At 42.6% G+C, this 17841-nt stretch overlaps 1 protein-coding gene across 1 annotated transcript in view; it reads right to left on the bottom strand.

Moving 5' to 3' along the window:
- The window catches only part of sema3c (sema domain, immunoglobulin domain (Ig), short basic domain, secreted, (semaphorin) 3C), a 57116-nt gene extending 46279 nt beyond the window's left edge, over positions 1–10837 (bottom strand). The window contains exons 1-2 of the mRNA XM_079263231.1: positions 10700–10837; positions 5414–5577 (exon numbers count right to left, since the gene is read on the bottom strand). Of these exons, the coding sequence (XP_079119357.1) occupies positions 5414–5549 (136 nt within the window). The 5' untranslated portion in view covers positions 5550–5577; positions 10700–10837. The remainder of the gene's footprint in view (positions 1–5413; positions 5578–10699) is intronic.
- Between the last annotated feature and the right edge of the window lie 7004 nt (positions 10838–17841).

Raw genomic sequence — 17841 nt, 5'->3', positions numbered from 1 at the left:
TCCGGGTCAGGAGTGAGGTCCTGCCTCAAGTGGAGGAGTTTAAATATCTCGGGGTCTTGTTCACGAGTGAGGGAAGGATGGAGCGCGAGATCGACAGACGGATCGGTGCGGCGTCTGCAGTAATGCGGGCTCTGCGCCGGTCTGTCGTGGTGAAGAAGGAGCTGAGCCAGAAGGCGAAACTCTTGATTTACCAGTTGATCTATGTTCCTACCCTCACCTATGGTCATGAGCTGTGGGTCGTGACCGAAAGAAGGAGATCTCGTATACAGGCGGCTGAAATGGGTTTCCTCCGCAGGGTGGCCGGGCTCTCCCTTAGAGATAGGGTGAGGAGCTCGGTCATCCGGGAGGGGCTCAGAGTAGAGCCGCTGCTCCTCCACATCGAGAGGAACCAGTTGAGATGGCTCAGGCATCTGGTTAGGATGCCTCCTGGACCTCCCTGGTGATGTGTTCCAGGCACATCCCTCTGGGAGGAGACCCCGGGGAAGACCCAGGACACGCTGGAGGGATTATATCTCTCAGCTGGCCTAGAAACGCCTCGGGATCCCACCGCAGAGATGGCAAATGTGGCTGGCGAGAGGGAAGTCTGGGCTTCCCTGCTTAGGCTGCTGCCCCCGCGACCCAACCCCGGATAAATGGCAGAAGATGGATGGATGGATAATTATTAAAACAGAATCATTCCATTTATTTCTTTCTGTCTTGGGTAGACACTGCCCATTCTGACTGGACACCACTGGTAATGGGTAATCCCCACAGCAACTCTGCATGCTTAAATGTTGATAAAATCTTGATAAAAGTCTTTTGTAAGTTTAATTGAAGCATGGGAGCGAAGCTGCATGGACGATATATCTTAAAGAAAACGGAGCAGCTGAAAAAAGGAAAAAAAAATTTTTTTTCATGTCAGCAAATAAAGACTGAGATTTAAATGGTTTGACTTCTTTGCACAGCTACAGTTTACTTTGACCTGAAGAAATAAACGTTATTTGCATTTCAGTCATTCTGACTCAGAAAACACACAAAACTACAACAAAATATGCCAGAATGAATGCTGAGAGAAGAAGAGGCATTTAAAGCAACTGGAGGGGAGTAATTATCTTTTATGGCACTGGGTATCCCCAAATAGATTTTCTGTTAGGAAAGGCCTGTGTTAATTATCGAGGCAAGAAAGGCACCACTTGAGAGTTTATTATTCTGGTTAACTGCATTTTATACTGTTTATGATGTGGTTTTTGTGCTGCATTTTCCTCCAAAACAGAATATAAGCTGAGTAAAGGAAGAGGAATGTTAAAGACTGCAGCGTCTCCATAGGAAGTGGGGCTGTGATGGGAGTCCAGCGAACCTGCCTTAACCCTGGATAGGGTTTCAGCAGTGACACGAGAATATTTAAGTCTTCCCTGATCCACCGTGCTGTCTGATTTTTCTGGATTACTTTGTTTCATCTGAAAACAATGAATTAACCACAGAGTGCACAAGCTTTAAGGAGTTACCTTTCAGACACCCAGCAGGGGCTGAACCACCTGCGCTTGTCTTCTCCATCGCTTTACTGGCCCTTTGGCCTGAGCTCAAACTCTCAGAGTTCTCCCCTTGGTGAGGACTTTCAGTGTTTGTGAAAGAAAAATGAGCCTCCACCTTTAAAGGATCCCTACATCTGCTGCTCAACAAGCCGAGCTCATTCCAAGAGTTCACAATGATTTCTGACTCGAGCAAACTCGCATCCACTCAGTGCTCCCTGAAGTGTTAAATCAAAGCTGGAGTGTAAACTTGCACCTGATGTTGGCTCTTAAAGCCTGAATAAACATCCTCCTTTCAGCTTGTTCCCCGCTGTGCTTTTCTCATAAATCCCCTGTAAATGTGAAATACACACATTTACTTTATCAAACACATTAAAAATTAAGGACAGAAGCTGCCGAGGAATTTATGCAACTCAGACACATAAAGGGGGCCTCTTAATTTACGATTCTTGCTGCAGGGAAACAGAAACAGAAAGTGTGATAAAGTCATTTTGTCCACAAGAGGAAAGATGAGATCGCTGTTGGTCCTTAGGACAGCAATTTGACAATCCACAGGAGCAAAAAATAACAACTAATTAAAAGCAAACCATAACTTTATTTCTATTTTTAAATTCAATTTAATCTGTAAAACACCAAAAATAAAAAGACATTCTAACAAATAAATACAAAAAAAGAAAGCAATTACCTACATTTGACAATCCATCTTAGTTTATTCTGTCATCAAGACTGAAAAAGGCTGTTTTGTTTTATTTTTTTAAGCTAATTTAGTTAATTAGCTTCAACTTGGGAAATCAGCCTTTTTGTTTCCATGACAAAAATCACTCATTATAACTGGCATTATAACACAACAAAATACAATTTATTTCCTCAACATTACAAACTGATGAGGAACGGAAAATCAGTGTGCGCACACTAATTTCACTGGAAGTGTGTTCACCCTTAGAGCCCTGTGCCTATTTTTTAAGTGTCTACTTAAAAATGGCATTAAAATTAATTATTCATTCATTCATTCTTTCGTCTCCTTGACGGCTTAGTCTAATTAAAGATCGCAGGGAAGCTGGAGCCTATCCCAGCAGTCATCAGACGAGAGGCAGGAACGCACTGGACAGGTAATCGGTCCTTTATTATAACAGTTATAAGCACAATTTAAAAAGTATATATCTCTGCAACCACAAGGGTTATGTGAAGTCACAGTAAAGGGAACATTGAGGAGATTTGTAAAGATGTGTATTATCAGTAAATATGTCAAATGCACAAAGAGAAACATTTGTGTCTCACCTAAAATACTTTCAGCATCTGTAGCTGGAAACCTTTATTAAATCATTTTCTCTGCAAAGGCCAACTGTGATAAAGTCAAGTGGAATAAAGAGTTGGTTTAGTACAGAAAGTTCCAGACATGTCTGCTGGACATTTCAGTGGTTTGGCATCTGTTTCCCGATTAGAGGACCTCAGGCAAGGCAAGGTGAAGGCTTCCTGGCAGCAGCAATAAAGAAAGAAGTCTTTGTTTTCTATAATAATAATTTAACTAATCTCTATAAATAATGAAGAAATGATATCATTACTATGTAAACAGAACAATCCTTGTTATCTTACGCTAACATGGTAAAATGTTCAAACATGGCCACTTTCTGTCATAACTAAGTTATATTGATGTAAGTTTTCAGATATTCCCAGAAATTTTCCTCTTCTGGATGTCCACCACAGTTTGTTGTTCTTTAACTTAATTTTAGGTGCGTGTTTGTGACCCCCACCCCCTCACAGCAACAGAGAGTTTAATTATCTGACATGAAATCATCCTGCAGCATCCTCAAGGCTTGAAAACGGTCAGAATCTTCATAAATAAGAAGGATAAAGTGTTTTTGATGGATTATGTTCACAGTGGTAATAACACACCTATATGCCAAAAATCAGCTGCTCTTATAGAAATATCGCCAAATTTAGAGCTTTCATATGTCATATGTACTAACTTTGTTGTTTATGTGTTAAAAAAGTAAAGGTAGGTTCATGGTTAACTATATTTGTATAGAATTCCCTTCACACCCCGGTTGCAGTCAATTATTTAAATGCTTCTATCAAACACACACAAACACACACACACACACACACACACAAAAAGTAAAAACTTGTCACTTGTGGAACGGAAATGACAGAAAAAAACACCATCCAGTCATTGTAACAGAACCAAAGATTTGATGGTGATTTGTCACTCAGCCATTTGTCCCTACCTCTGAAACCCCTCTGCGCATGTCCCTCTTTGTGCACGAGTTGTGCCCTCAAGGCTTGGAGGACTTACAAAGGCAACTAAGCCAGAGCCAGAGGCTTTGCTAGCATGAAAATCTGGTAAACGCTTAAACACAAGGGACATTATGGTAGCTAATAATGCTAGCCAGCACTCTTAAACCCTCAGGAATAAGTCTTCATTTTTTTGTGTTTTAAGGCTTCAGGGGAGATCTGAAAAAAGGTTGTTGGACTTTTGAAATGTGTATGATCAAAATGTAGCTTGCTCAAACCATTTTTCCACAATTTCCTACCCTGCCTGTAAAAATGTCAAGAGTTCTGTAGTGCATCTTTAGGGTGTAAATTTCACAGATTTATTTTTGTATTAATGGTTTAATTTTGACACTTCTTCTAAAAATTCCAAAGTTAAAATTTTGACGATATATTTTTGACAATTATCTGACGAGGTGTCCATTGTGTTCCCTGCCACTTGCCCAGTGGTTGCTGGGATCGGCTCCAGCTTTCCAGTGACCCTTAATTAGACTATGCAGTTAAGAAGATGAAGACATGAATGAATTTGGCAACCCCCTGAAATGATCTTGTGAACCCAAGGGGGTCTGGACCCTCAGTTTAAGAACCATTGGCCTATCCTTTTTTTTTTTTCTTTTCTAGTGGGGATATACACCGTTCTTAGTTTTAAACTGATGGGAATGTGTCTTTTTTATAAGTTCTTCTCATAATTTGCTCTGGTAGCAAGTGAAATAAAATTAAATGAAAAAAAAAAACCAAAAACATTATGTATCCCAGATGGAAACTGTAAAAATGGAAATATACTTAGTGCTGATTTTCCTTGAACTATGTCATCAGTTTAGGTTTTTTCCCCACGATGACCCTCATATAAAACATCTCAAACTGGAAACTTCCCTAAGAAATACAGCATGACAGCAAAGAAAGGACTTAAAGTAAGAAGATAGAGTTTAGCCCAAATTTGGGGAAAAACATGACACAAGGTGAATCTGTCCAGCTGAAGGCAGAAGGAAAACACCTGCTTTAGCTGCTTACTGCTGATCCTGCCAACGGAGCACTGAAAGCCGGGTGACGGACGGCCTCAGCTGCCTGCCTAATCCACAGCGAGAGGCAGTGAAAGGTGATCAAACGTCTCCTTCAGCTCCCTGCACACCATCCAGCTGCTATGAAAAGGTTACTGCATAACACGGAGACACCCCTCCATCCACAGCGATCCAGATATACACCAGTTAAACCTGCCTAATGCTTTCCCTCCAAGACAGCATCAAATATGTATAAATAATTTGTAGTAAAAATAATAAAATTAAAGAAGAAAAGCAAACGAGAAGCAGTAGCAAAGTTTGCAGGCCTGCAGGCAAACAGTGATGTGATTAAAGCTTAACTACCAACAGATTTAGGGTCGTCTTGACAGTCAGTGCCACCTCCTGTTGAGGTCTGACTTTTGGTCGACACTGCAGGACAAAGGATGGACAAAGATCGTATGCAAATAGAAATGTACGGTCTGGGGGATGAGAATGTAAACATAAAGTAAAAGCATACAAATCTCCATGATTATGGAACCCCAAGCAAAGTTTTATTACCAAGTATGTGTTTCGTAGAAGTACACTAAGCATAAGGCAACAATGCAACCATATCTCATCTCTCAGACACCTTTTTCTTACCTTCAAAGGAAAGGAAGACCCTCGGCAGAGGCTGAGGAAGGCTGGAGACCCCGCTGCAGACCAAGAAGAAAGCCAGGAGGGAGAACGCCATAGCTGACACCAGAGGTGGCCTGGCCAGCCCCTCCGGCGTGCCCATAACTGCACCACCAGTCACCGCCGCCAGTCTGAGGGGTTTCAAAGAGAAAAAAGATGGACTCTGAGTAAATGTTTTCATTGGTTTTGGTAGTGCGTGTGATGAAAAAAGAAATTCTTAATCCTAATCCTAAGAAATTCTTAATCGTTCTGGTTTTGTCTCTAGAGCAAACCAGACTTTTCCTCCTGTCTTTTCACGGTTAGCACCAACATGCTGCTGATATTAAGCTACAAAAGAAACAAAACAAACTGTCATCTGTTTCTACAATAGAAATCATTTTTACAAGTATTGAGAGTTTGATGCATGATACATGCTGTCATATGGCCTCCATTTGCATAACGTGTCTTTCTGTTGAAGTTGTAGCATTAGCAGACATAGCGGTTTGCTAATACAATGTTAAGCTAATAACGTATGATAAGTTTAGCCTAAGGTAGTAGTTTCTCTTGCAGTGACACCAAAACAGCTAACCTTCATGTTCTTGTAATGTTACAACGTATGTTAGCTACAGATGTTATTTAGCAATATGATACAAATGTTGAAAGACAATAAATTCATATTTCGGTTACTAAATAGAAAAATATTGAATTCTTTTTTGGATTTCTTAGTTTTTTTTTTTGTGTTTTTTTTTTAGTTATCTTGAATGCAAATCAAAGCTGTTAAGATCAGTGGTTAAAATGACTAAAATGAAGGTCCACAATAAGCTGGTACATATAGTCCTAGAAATGATCAAATTCACAACAAGTTTAGGTGTAAAAAGCCTGAAGAGAAAATCTGGTGAGGAACAATTTATAAGAGAAGAGAAAAAACTAAATAAATGCACATGTCCACAAAAACATGGATGTTACTAAAGAAAAAAAAAACTGCTGCAACCACACAGCGGTTTGCAAGGAATCTTGACCATAAAAACACACAGTCACAAGTGAAGCATGGAAAGCCATAAGGTGGCGCTCTCGTCCCCACAGCTGAAAATACAGAAGCCAATCAGAGGGCTTAAAGCAAACTAACATTTCTGGCAAATTTAAAAATGTGGCAGTGTCAGGAACTACCCACTGATTATTTCGTCCATTTAATTTGACAATTTCTTTATATCGAATCGAGGTCAAGTCAATGGGAATGACAAATCTCTGTCCAATCACTTTGCGAGTTTTATTTTCGTGAACTGAGGTAGATTTTTCTTGATATTCCCATCCGACAGATACACTGTCAACCAATCAGAAGAGGCGTGTTGACAGCGTCACCAGAACCAGTCGTGAGATATTTAAGTGTCACTATGTTGCTTCATGCAAACTTTGTATCGCTATGACCGAGCATCTTATTGCTCTCTGCTTCTTCAAGCTAGCGGCTAGCTGCTAAAGCAGATACTTAAACTGTCTCACCGACGTCCTAAAGTCTGTTCTTAAGCGGCCGTGGTCCAGCTTCACATCCTGGATTAACCAATGAAACTCCTGGAGCTCTCTTCTATTTCATAGAACAGTTTGAACCAAGTGCCTCGTTTTTCTTTTCTTTTGTCGCATCAGCATGATATCCTAGTTGCTTGATTTAGAATCCATGTTTGTTTGTTTCCATGTTTTGCCACCTTGCTAGCTTGTTTTAGAATCTTTACAATTTATTTGCAATTCTGCATCGTACTTAGTGGGAAAAAAACCTTAATATTTCAACTCCAAATTATTCGAAAATAAGCTCCATCCATCCACCCATCCATCTATTCATCCATCCATCCATCCATCCATCCATCTATTCATCCATCTATTCATCCATCCATCCATCCATCCATCTATTCATCCATCCATCCATCCATCTATTCATCCATCTATTCATCCATCCATCCATCCATCTATTCATCCATCCATCCATCCATCTATTCATCCATCTATTCATCCATCCATCCATCCATCCATCCATCCATCCATCCATCTATTCATCCATCCATCCATCCATCTATTCATCCATCTATTCATCCATCCATCCATCCATCTATTCATCCATCCATCCATCCATCCATCTATTCATCCATCTATTCATCCATCCATCCATCCATCTATTCATCCATCTATTCATCCATCCATCCATCCAACCATCCATCCATCCATTCATCTATTTATCCATCCATCCATCCATCCATCCATCCATCTATTCATCCATCCTTCTATTCATCCATCCTTCTATTCATCCATCCATCCACCCATCCATCCATCCATCTTTCTGCTGCTTCTCCCAGTTTAAGGTAGTGGGGAATTGGAATCTATCCCAGCAGCTACTAGGTGAGAGGCAGGATATTACCAGTCCATTGTAGTGGGAGGAACCCACACTTACACAGGAAGAACATGCAAACTCCCGAGTTAATTTTCAGTGTTAAAAAACTGCATGTGGTTTAAAACTCAGACACAGAAAAATCCCACTAAGCCTCAGTTACCTATCTGTGTACATGTGGACAGAGGAAAGACAATGCATGCAGTACAGGTGAGTGGCAATCAAAGGCAGGAGGCAAACATTTCAACTATTCATCCTGGAATTTAAAATTCTATTTTATATTAATTCAAGGACACAGAAATTCATTTTGTGTTAATTTTTGATTTTGATTGTAATATAGTTTCTGCTTATATAAACTCTCCTGGGGCAACAAACCCTTAAAGATAAAAAACTGACTGATATTTACAGTAAAAACAACGAATCTGACAGATCCAGGGACGCTAAAGCTGAAGTAAAGGAAGAGCCAGATGAAAAAGACAACATGTCCCTTAAATCCCATCACTTTCTGTATCCTTGCAAATGTACCTCTCTTAAATATGGATGAGGTAAATATGCACAAAAGAGCTGCCGGATAAGCGCTCGCCTCATCCTCCTCTTGTTCTCCGTCCTTAAAGGGACAAGAGCGGCTTAATTATTGATGAATGCAGGTGCACGAACTCCTGCAAGACTCGGCTAGCTGGTAGTTACACCACCTGCGTTGTTCGAAACTGCATCACACGGGTGACCTGAAATTTTGATTTTATTTATTCATTTGTGTAACAGGAGGCGGATTCTCTGATCTCATGTCTTATTGATGTGCAATAAAAAATGGATGGACGGAGATAAAAAAGCAACATGATTGCAATGAAAGTTTTAGTTTGAGGTGTGGTGTACAAACAGGCTGGACTGTGTGTGTGTGTTCTGTGTGGTGGACTGGAGCCTGACTCACACACAGCTGAGGTGGAGCGCCGCTGTTCAGGTGCAGAAGGATAACATATGGAAAACACAGGAATGAGATCTTTTTGGCTGCACTTGAGAGCAATAAAGCAGCGTGGGGCGCATCCAAAGGGTCCCAGCCGGTACACTGCAGCCCCTCTCCTGCTGCATCATTCACACACACACACACACACACACACACACACACACACACACACACACACACACACACACACACACACACACACACAAATGACTTAAACCCTAACCAGAGCACATCCTTTAAATGCACATGGTGAGTTTCAGCCTTTATCCCAGCACAGTGCAAGTGATTGAGGCTCAGTTCTTTATAAGCAAACTTCAAGTCTTTCTCTGTGAAAATTGACCATGAAATGCCCCATCTGACCCTGTCAGACCAAAGCAAAAGACCACTGCTTCCTATGAGGGCAAGCCAGGCTTCACTGCCTCCTTATTTATTTTTTCTGCTGCTCCTGAACTTCGCCAGGTCAGACATCAGGCTTGAAGGAGGTTTTTCGACTAATCAAGTCCAGCCGCACAGGAATGAAATAAAAAAAAATCAAGCCGCAGACGTTCCCAGCTCTTAACTCTGGCATTGCAACTATGTCGTAATGAGTTTGACTCGCTCTCCTCATTACCTGAGACAACATGAATCCTGCAGTTGAGGGTGACAAACTAAATATTTTTTTACATTTTTGGTGAGGTGACCCCTTGAACTATTTTGCATGAACACCAAACACCCCCTCAGAGAGACGGTGGAAGAGTGTCCGGCCTGGAAACTCGCAGCTGCTAAACTCATCGTCGGGGCAGTCCGTCTGTGACATCCCATGAGGCCACGTTTGGACACTTTGCTTTGCCCCATTGAAGGAGATGAATGAGCCTGCTACCACTCTTCCTCACACGCTCTGTGGAGGTCCTGTGCATGAAAGGGGGCTCGCGAATAAAACGGTGCATTACCCGTTTGAGCAAAAATAATAAATACTCCAATTAATTTTCTTGGGCGCTGGAGCCAAGAGATTCCAGAGCTGGGTTTGACGGGAATCTCAGCAGCAGTAATTAAATGCCTCTGCAAAAAGGAGGTCAGAGCAGCGGGTGAGAAGAGAGTTATACTTCCAGTGGGGTGAGATGATAATTGTGTTTATTGTTCTCGTTCGTTGGCTGAGAGCCTGATGAATATTCCGTCTTGCCATTGCAGAGGCACGGCTCAAAATCTAATATTGATAAAAGCAGAAAGCGCTTGTGCATTGCTGCACAAGCAGAGTGCACCCCCCTCCTGTTTTTGGACTCCCATCTGCTCCCTTAATGCTTTAAACATGTTGAGCGTAATTCAGCCACAACTAATTGATAGAACGGGTTCTTCCCGTTTGGACCTTTGTATAATAAAGTCTGACTCGTGTCTGACTGCGGAGGAAGAATAAAAACTGCTGTCAGTAAACAAGTTGCTTTGTGTCCTGGCTGTAACAGGACAGTGTGCACATACCACACCCTGTCTGTCAGTTGTCAGCCGCTCTCTTACACCCTCGTTCCATCACACACACGCCTGCAGGAGCAGCTAAGAGGATACATTTTAGCTACTTAAACTTCCAGGGAAATTTATTCTAAGAAACTCAACTTTACACAGTTTAACATGACGACAAACTGTTTTAATTCTCTGGAGCATAACTGGAACGATTCATACTTTTAAAGTCTTTTTTTCTGGAGAATAACTTTGAAAAGTCGTTTCTCATTCTGGAAAATAAGACTGGATTTAAAACAGAAAGAGATTTTCCAGTACTCTCGTGTTATATGACATGATTTAACAGAAGCGTGAAGTGATCCCATGACTAAGTTGGGTTTGTTTCCAGCTTCTCTCACTGGTGGGACTTTGCACCTGTTAGTCTGCTGCCCACCAACTCCTCTCTGCATCCACTGTGAGATCTACGCCACTACAGGAAGCCTAGGCACCCTCAGACGGGTTATATCAGACTCACCGTCCAGCTGCTTCTTCCAGTCCTGCTCCCAGCTGAAGAAGGCAGATCCACCAGATCAGGCCTGGATCTTATCCCGTCCCTTCGCTAACACTTGTTTCCAGTTCCTCCAGTGACACCACAGAAGAAAAATGCAGCTATTCCATCTAAGAGCAGAGAGCAGACTTGACTGGAAGAGAGAGAGAACAGGAGAGGAGAGGAGAGAGGGAGGAGAACGAAAAGACAGAGAGCGATGGTGTCCTATTACATTCTCCACTAAAGTCCCCCTCCTCCTCCTCCTCCCCCTCGCTACCCCTCCTCTTCACCATCGTCCTCCTTCCCTCCGTTAACTAGACAGCAAACAGATCACTTTAACAGCTCAAAACATCAGAGAGGTGGAGGACCCTTACCTCACGCAGTGAGAGGGTGAAGCCCAGAAGGTCAGACACATCCATCACTCGCGCTGGTTTTAATCCCGTAACCAGTCTTCATGTCATGAAGGGAATCACACATTTATCGTCCATGTGATCTTCTGCGTCTACAAAGTTTTCCTCTGTGATTTGGAGGAGTTTAAGAAATCTTCCAAGTAAACTTAAGTTCTGAAAGGTTTAAAGAAGAGACGCCAAAAACATGGAAACATGAACTCAGTCACCAGGAAAATATGCTGCATTTTATGTATCTGGAAACCACAACGCTTCACAGTGTCTACATGCACAGGAACATGCACGGCCGCCTTACACCAGTTCCACCAGTAACGCTTCACACTGTCTACATGCACAGGAACATGCACGGCCGCCTTACACCAGTTCCACCAGTAACGCTTCACACTGTCTACATGCACAGGAACATGCACGGCCGCCTTACACCAGTTCCACCAGTAACGCTTCACACTGTCTACATGCACAGGAACATGCACGGCCGCCTTACACCAGTTCCACCAGTAACGCTTCACACTGTCTACATGCACAGGACCATGCACGGCCGCCTTACACCAGTTCCACCAGTAACGCTTCACACTGTCTACATGCACAGGAACATGCACGGCCGCCTTACACCAGTTCCACCAGTAACGCTTCACACTGTCTACATGCACAGGAACATGCACGGCCGCCTTACACCAGTTCCACCAGTAACGCTTCATACTGTCTACATGCACAGGAACATGCACGGCCGCCTTACACCAGTTCCACCAGTAACGCTTCACACTGTCTACATGCACAGGAACATGCACGGCCGCCTTACACCAGTTCCACCAGTAACGCTTCACACTGTCTACATGCACAGGAACATGCACGGCCGCCTTACACCAGTTCCACCAGTAACGCTTCACACTGTCTACATGCACAGGAACATGCACGGCCGCCTTACACCAGTTCCACCAGTAACGCTTCATACTGTCTACATGCACAGGAACATGCACGGCCGCCTTACACCAGTTCCACCAGTAACGCTTCACACTGTCTACATGCACAGGAACATGCACGGCCGCCTTACACCAGTTCCACCAGTAACGCTTCATACTGTCTACATGCACAGGAACATGCACGGCCGCCTTACACCAGTTCCACCAGTAACACTTCACACTGTCTACATGCACAGGAACATGCACGGCCGCCTTACACCAGTTCCACCAGTAACGCTTCATACTGTCTACATGCACAGGAACATGCACGGCCGCCTTACACCAGTTCCTCCAGTAACGCTTCATACTGTCTACTTGCACAGGAACATGCACGGCCGCCTTACACCAGTTCCACCAGTAACGCTTCACACTGTCTACATGCACAGGAACATGCACGGCCGCCTTACACCAGTTCCACCAGTAACGCTTCACACTGTCTACATGCACAGGAACATGCACGGCCGCCTTACACCAGTTCCACCAGTAACGCTTCATACTGTCTACATGCACAGGAACATGCACGGCCGCCTTACACCAGTTCCACCAGTAACGCTTCACACTGTCTACATGCACAGGAACATGCACGGCCGCCTTACACCAGTTCCACCAGTAACGTTTTACACTGTCTACATGCACAACCACCTTTCACCAGTTCTACCAGCAAGCATGAATATAGGAGAAAGAATCCTGCAAACAATCTTGTCTTTCTTTTGCTGTTATGCTTCTTTTTGGTCTTTATTCAGTTCCATAAATAAGGAAAAAAACTTCCTTGACTTCAGGAAAATCAACACTTGGTTAAAGTTTGGACATAAAACTCCTTGTTAGATTAAACTTCACCATCTGCTGTTAAATACATGACTTGGACAAGTGTTATGTCATGCTGCAGGTCAGATGGCGACGGACACACCTCGCTATTTTGGCCGAGGAATGTACATAGGATACATAAATTTGGCTTCCAGAAACATGCCAAGAGACTAGAAAACATTCTGACCACAATGTGAAGCACAAGTCTAACACCTAAACTCAGTATTCTGATGCATGTTGAACAAGTTCACTATTTCACATGGATTTCATGCACAACCACAAGTGCATGAGAGCTGGGTGGAATGGAATCGCCATTGGTTGGTGCATGTAAAGTTCTCTCTTGTTGCTGTGAACTCGGGGACTTGCTGTGTAACTTAGTTCATCATGATCACTGCATCCAAACCTCGTCCTCCGTAGAACTCGATCTGCTGGGTGTGCACAATGCTCTTCCAAGAGGAGACTATAAAAAGAACTACATGTAAAGAGAAACTAACTCAACACACAGATTTTATGCAATATGACTGACAGCAGATGTGGCGTGATTATGTATTGTGAGAAAAAAAACAACTAGCCAATCAGTGGTCTTATCATACAGGACAAAGGGTGCTGTGAGTGAATGGGTACCTCCCCTTTGCACCATGCCAGCACCAGATCTGCAGCTTTCAATGAGCACTTATCAATCTGTTTGACTGTACTGAACATCATTAGTGATTCATTCATTCATTGTTCGTACCGCTTAGTCCGATTAAGGGTTGCGGGGAAGCTGGAGCCTATCCCAGCAGTCTTTGGGCGAGTGGCGAGGTACACCCTGGACAGGTTGGCAGTCCATCGCAGGGCTAAAACAAAGAGACAAACAGCCATTCATGTCCACACTCACTCCGAGGGACAATTTAGAGTAACCAGTTAACCTTACATGCATGTCTATGGATGGTGGGAGGAAGCTGGAGCACCTGGAGAGAACCCATGGATGCATGGGAGAAAATGCAAACTCCACACAGAAAGGCCATTGATTCAGGCCACAGTGCAATCCACTATGCCATGGCGCAGCCCCTATCATTAGTGATATAAAAACTATAGTTTTGCACATGAGAAAATGGAGATGGTGCTAACTGAAAACCTATTCTGGACTTATTCCTTTGCAGACATTACGTCTATGTATTGTCTTGTGATTTTATAGAGATGTCCAGCAGTGAGGTGCTGATCATGAAAGGGTTTCCTTTTGGGTGTGAATGCATTTTCTATAGTTGCCATCTTATTTACCAGTACCTTCACCAGTAACACACAAGCTGTTATTTACACACCTGGACAAACACATTCACAAATATTCCCTTTATTATGAGTGTTGAAATGCACTTTGTGGTTGCAAAGATGTACTCAGTTTTATTCAGGGCGCTGCTGTTTGGTCCATTTTAAATGTTGGCTTGCAGGGATTTTACAAGTTGTTTGGAGCAGTATGAGCACCAACCATAATGCAATGAAGACCAAAGACGAGAACTCAGGTCCGCTTGAAAGAGGGGTCTTAGTTCGCTTGCAAATGGATCCAGCAACCAAACAGAAACAGACGTCTGCCAACTGCAAAAACCACAAAGAAGAAGAAGAAAGTGATGCAGATTATTGTTGGGGAGGGAAAAAAAAACATCAGTGTGTGTTCACAATATATTTGTTTGCACATTGCATTAACATTGGACCTGAGTCCTCCACAGGTCCAATTTTACCAACTGAACCAACCCAAATTCATAATCATGACCAAACTCGGCCCATTGATATCTCTACTATTGAAATCTGGATCCAACCCAGTCAGGTGATGTATGACTTGTAACCCGACCTGCATGCCAACACATTAACTCCTTTATCGCATTATTTTATTTTATTTGTTCATTCATTCATTCAATCATTCATTCATTCATTTAATTATTAATTCATTCATTTTCTGAACCACTTTGTCCAATTCAGTCTTACGTGGAGTCTATCCCAGCAATCACTGGGCGAGAGACAGATGCGCCCTGGACATCACACACCTGTATTTGTTCTTATATGTAATTGAATAATGCTGTTTTGTCCTTAAACCAGGAAAACACGACACAGTAAATATAATTTGAAGGTTTATTTTTCGCAAAACTTGCACCTAAGATTTTTTTAACAGCATAATATTGTTGAACCAACCTTTGATTTGGAATTAATCTTGCAGAGCTTCACAAAGGCAATGCCTTTCGCCTGATCAGTAAAACACTCATCGTGTCCAAGAAATGAGAAAGAAAACAAGGAGAAAAACAACTCCTTAAACCTGCCTGCACTAAAACATCCGCCTGCATACGTACCTGTGATATTTATATTGTATGTCACTTTTTACCTCCAAAGCTGCACGTTTGCATGAGTTTCTCCCCCTACTGATCAGTAGTTGGAACTGTGACCTTTTCCAGACGGCGTGGTCTGGTTGAGTTAAGTGCAACCTGAATACAAACCAAACCAAACAAAGGTGTGAAAGTTTCTGGAAATCCCCGCCCATCTCTTACTAGTTCTTGCTCATTTCAATGAGGTCATAGTTGAAACAAGGCTGATGGGAGTAATACTGCCAAAAAAAGAACTGTCTTTCTTTATTTAAAAAATACCTGGATTGTTCTTGTGAAAGTACTCTTTGGATCGTCGACATTTCGCAGCAAGACTCTGAAGCGTGTTTCATTCTGTTGAAGTTCAAATCACTGTCAAAGTTTGTATCAACTCTGATCAAGTGACGAAAGACGTTCCACGCTTTGCACATCCTAAAGAAACACCACAAGTAAGAGCACTAATTTGAACGTTTGGTGTCGTTTCACTCATTGCGAGAGACCTTTATTTGCAAATAAAACAACCCCATGGGAACAATTTGACCTTGTGTAGGTAGGTGTTTTATGATTTGTCATTTAACTGATTGTCTCCATGTAACTGTTGCGATTAAATGGTTGCAGAAAATGAATAAATGTCATGATATCAAATTGCTATATTGTTTAAGAAGTTTGACAAACATGGCTTAGTCCACTGATCATTAAGATCCTAGTCTGTAATATCAGGATTATATCTCCAAAAGACTGTTGTTAAAATACCCATAAACTTCATTCACAGCACAAACTGGTCAATCTAATCATGTTTTAACACAACTACACATTTTATTATTAAATTGCATTCATTAAAGCGGTGCTATTATGGTATTTCAAGTTTTCTGAGCTTTCTACAGTGTTACAGTGTTGAATCCTCATCAGACATGTGAACGCCACTTTTTTTTTTATCACCTAAACTCATGTTTGAGTTTGAGTTTGAGTTCCAGCACGCTCTCCGTTCGGTTTCCATGGCGACGAAAAACGCGTCGTTTTAGAGAGTTTTTTCTACTTGGAAATCCTTGTGACGTCCCGGGGGATAAGGTTCGGTGATTGGTTACCGTTAAAGTTATTTCCAACGATGGCTGGTGAGTTTACCAAAGAGAGACATCCTGCTGCATTCGTTGCTGTGGGTTGCTGTTTTCCACTTCGTTTTCAGGCTCTGATTCAGGTTCCAACATGTAGGGCTGGATGCTATGTGTTGACATTGTGTTTTTTTAATTGAGTTCATATGAGCCTAATCCTTCTGTTTATGAGACGTTACAATGACGGTGAAAGCAGGTGCGGTGCGCGCTCCCGATGTAGTGCAGTGGCGGGAGGCGGGGCTTAATGAGGAAGAGTCTCAATCCACTCGTTTTGCCCGCAGGCTGATCTGACAGCCTACGGAGAGGGTCGGTCTGAAGTAAATAAAGCCATTTGTGACAACAACTCCATCAATCCCAGCCCTTCTGGGCTCAGAAATAAAAATAAATTAGCCTGAAATGCACCTAATAGTTCCACTTTAAGTTACATTTTCATAACTGAACATTAATTCAGAATTAAGCCATTTGAGACTGAATTTATGGCTTTTGAGGAGGAAGGAGGAAATAACTAAAACATGGGAATCATCCTATAACCTCCAGGCTGCAGCCTGGAGAATGGGGCAGGCCTGGCTATTGGGCAGAGTTGGATGTGAAATGGGCGTGGTTGGATGTGAAATGGGCGTGGTTAAGGTTAGGAATAGTGTCAGGGTTGGGGTTAGCAGTGGCCATGTAGAGGGAAGGAGAAACAGGATCCTATCAAAATGTTGAGGGGATGTGGTTGGACATCCAGCCCCGTCCAATGTCCAGCCCCGCCTCATTCCTTCTCCCCCAAGACCTTCTCGAATCACCTGGAAGTTTGTGCAGCTGTAACTGCAGCTAACCACTAGATGGCACTAGTGTGGTCTGAGTTTGACTTCAAGCTTTGCACAAGTTTGTTAACTAAGTCCGATTGGTTTCAGGTGTGTTGCAGCAGGGAAACTACTGACAAATGTAGGACTGCGACACTCTAGGACCAGAGTCTAACCTGTTGGGATGCCCTCATTTACACCACAAGTAACCACACCAGTAGTCAAACAATACGGCGTAATGAGTAGCATTACTTAACCATTTCTAAAACTATTTAAGGTCCATTTATGCTTGATGCAGAAGATGGATACGTAGACGGAGGACAGTTTCGTCCATCTTCTGCGTCAGTTATGGACGTAATTTAGTCCGTTTTCAAGGGAATTAGTGATCTGTCGCCTTACTCAGAAAACGGAGCAATAGCACTGGAAATGGTGGGAGTGGTGGTGAGTTGTAAAGCTAACACACAACCAGTGAATGGAAATGAAAGGAAGAACTAAGAAACTAAGAAAGAGCACTCAAACATGTGATGTGTTTGGATGTAAAACAACTTTTTTTTTTCACCAATAAATTACAGTATCTATCAAACAGTGTCAAAACTAGAAAGTGAACTCTAAAATCAGCACTGCCCACGAGTGGATGAACCGACTTAATAACCATGGCAACGTGAAAGACACATGGAAGCATGAGGGCGGCAGCGGCGTATGACAACGTTGGAAACATTCTCTTTAAGGGAGCAGAAAC

Source organism: Telmatherina bonti (genome assembly GCF_933228915.1).
Source record: "Telmatherina bonti genome assembly, chromosome: 23".
Classification (NCBI taxonomy): Eukaryota; Metazoa; Chordata; class Actinopteri; order Atheriniformes; family Telmatherinidae; genus Telmatherina; species Telmatherina bonti.
This window is presented reverse-complemented; position numbering and strand designations above follow the sequence as displayed.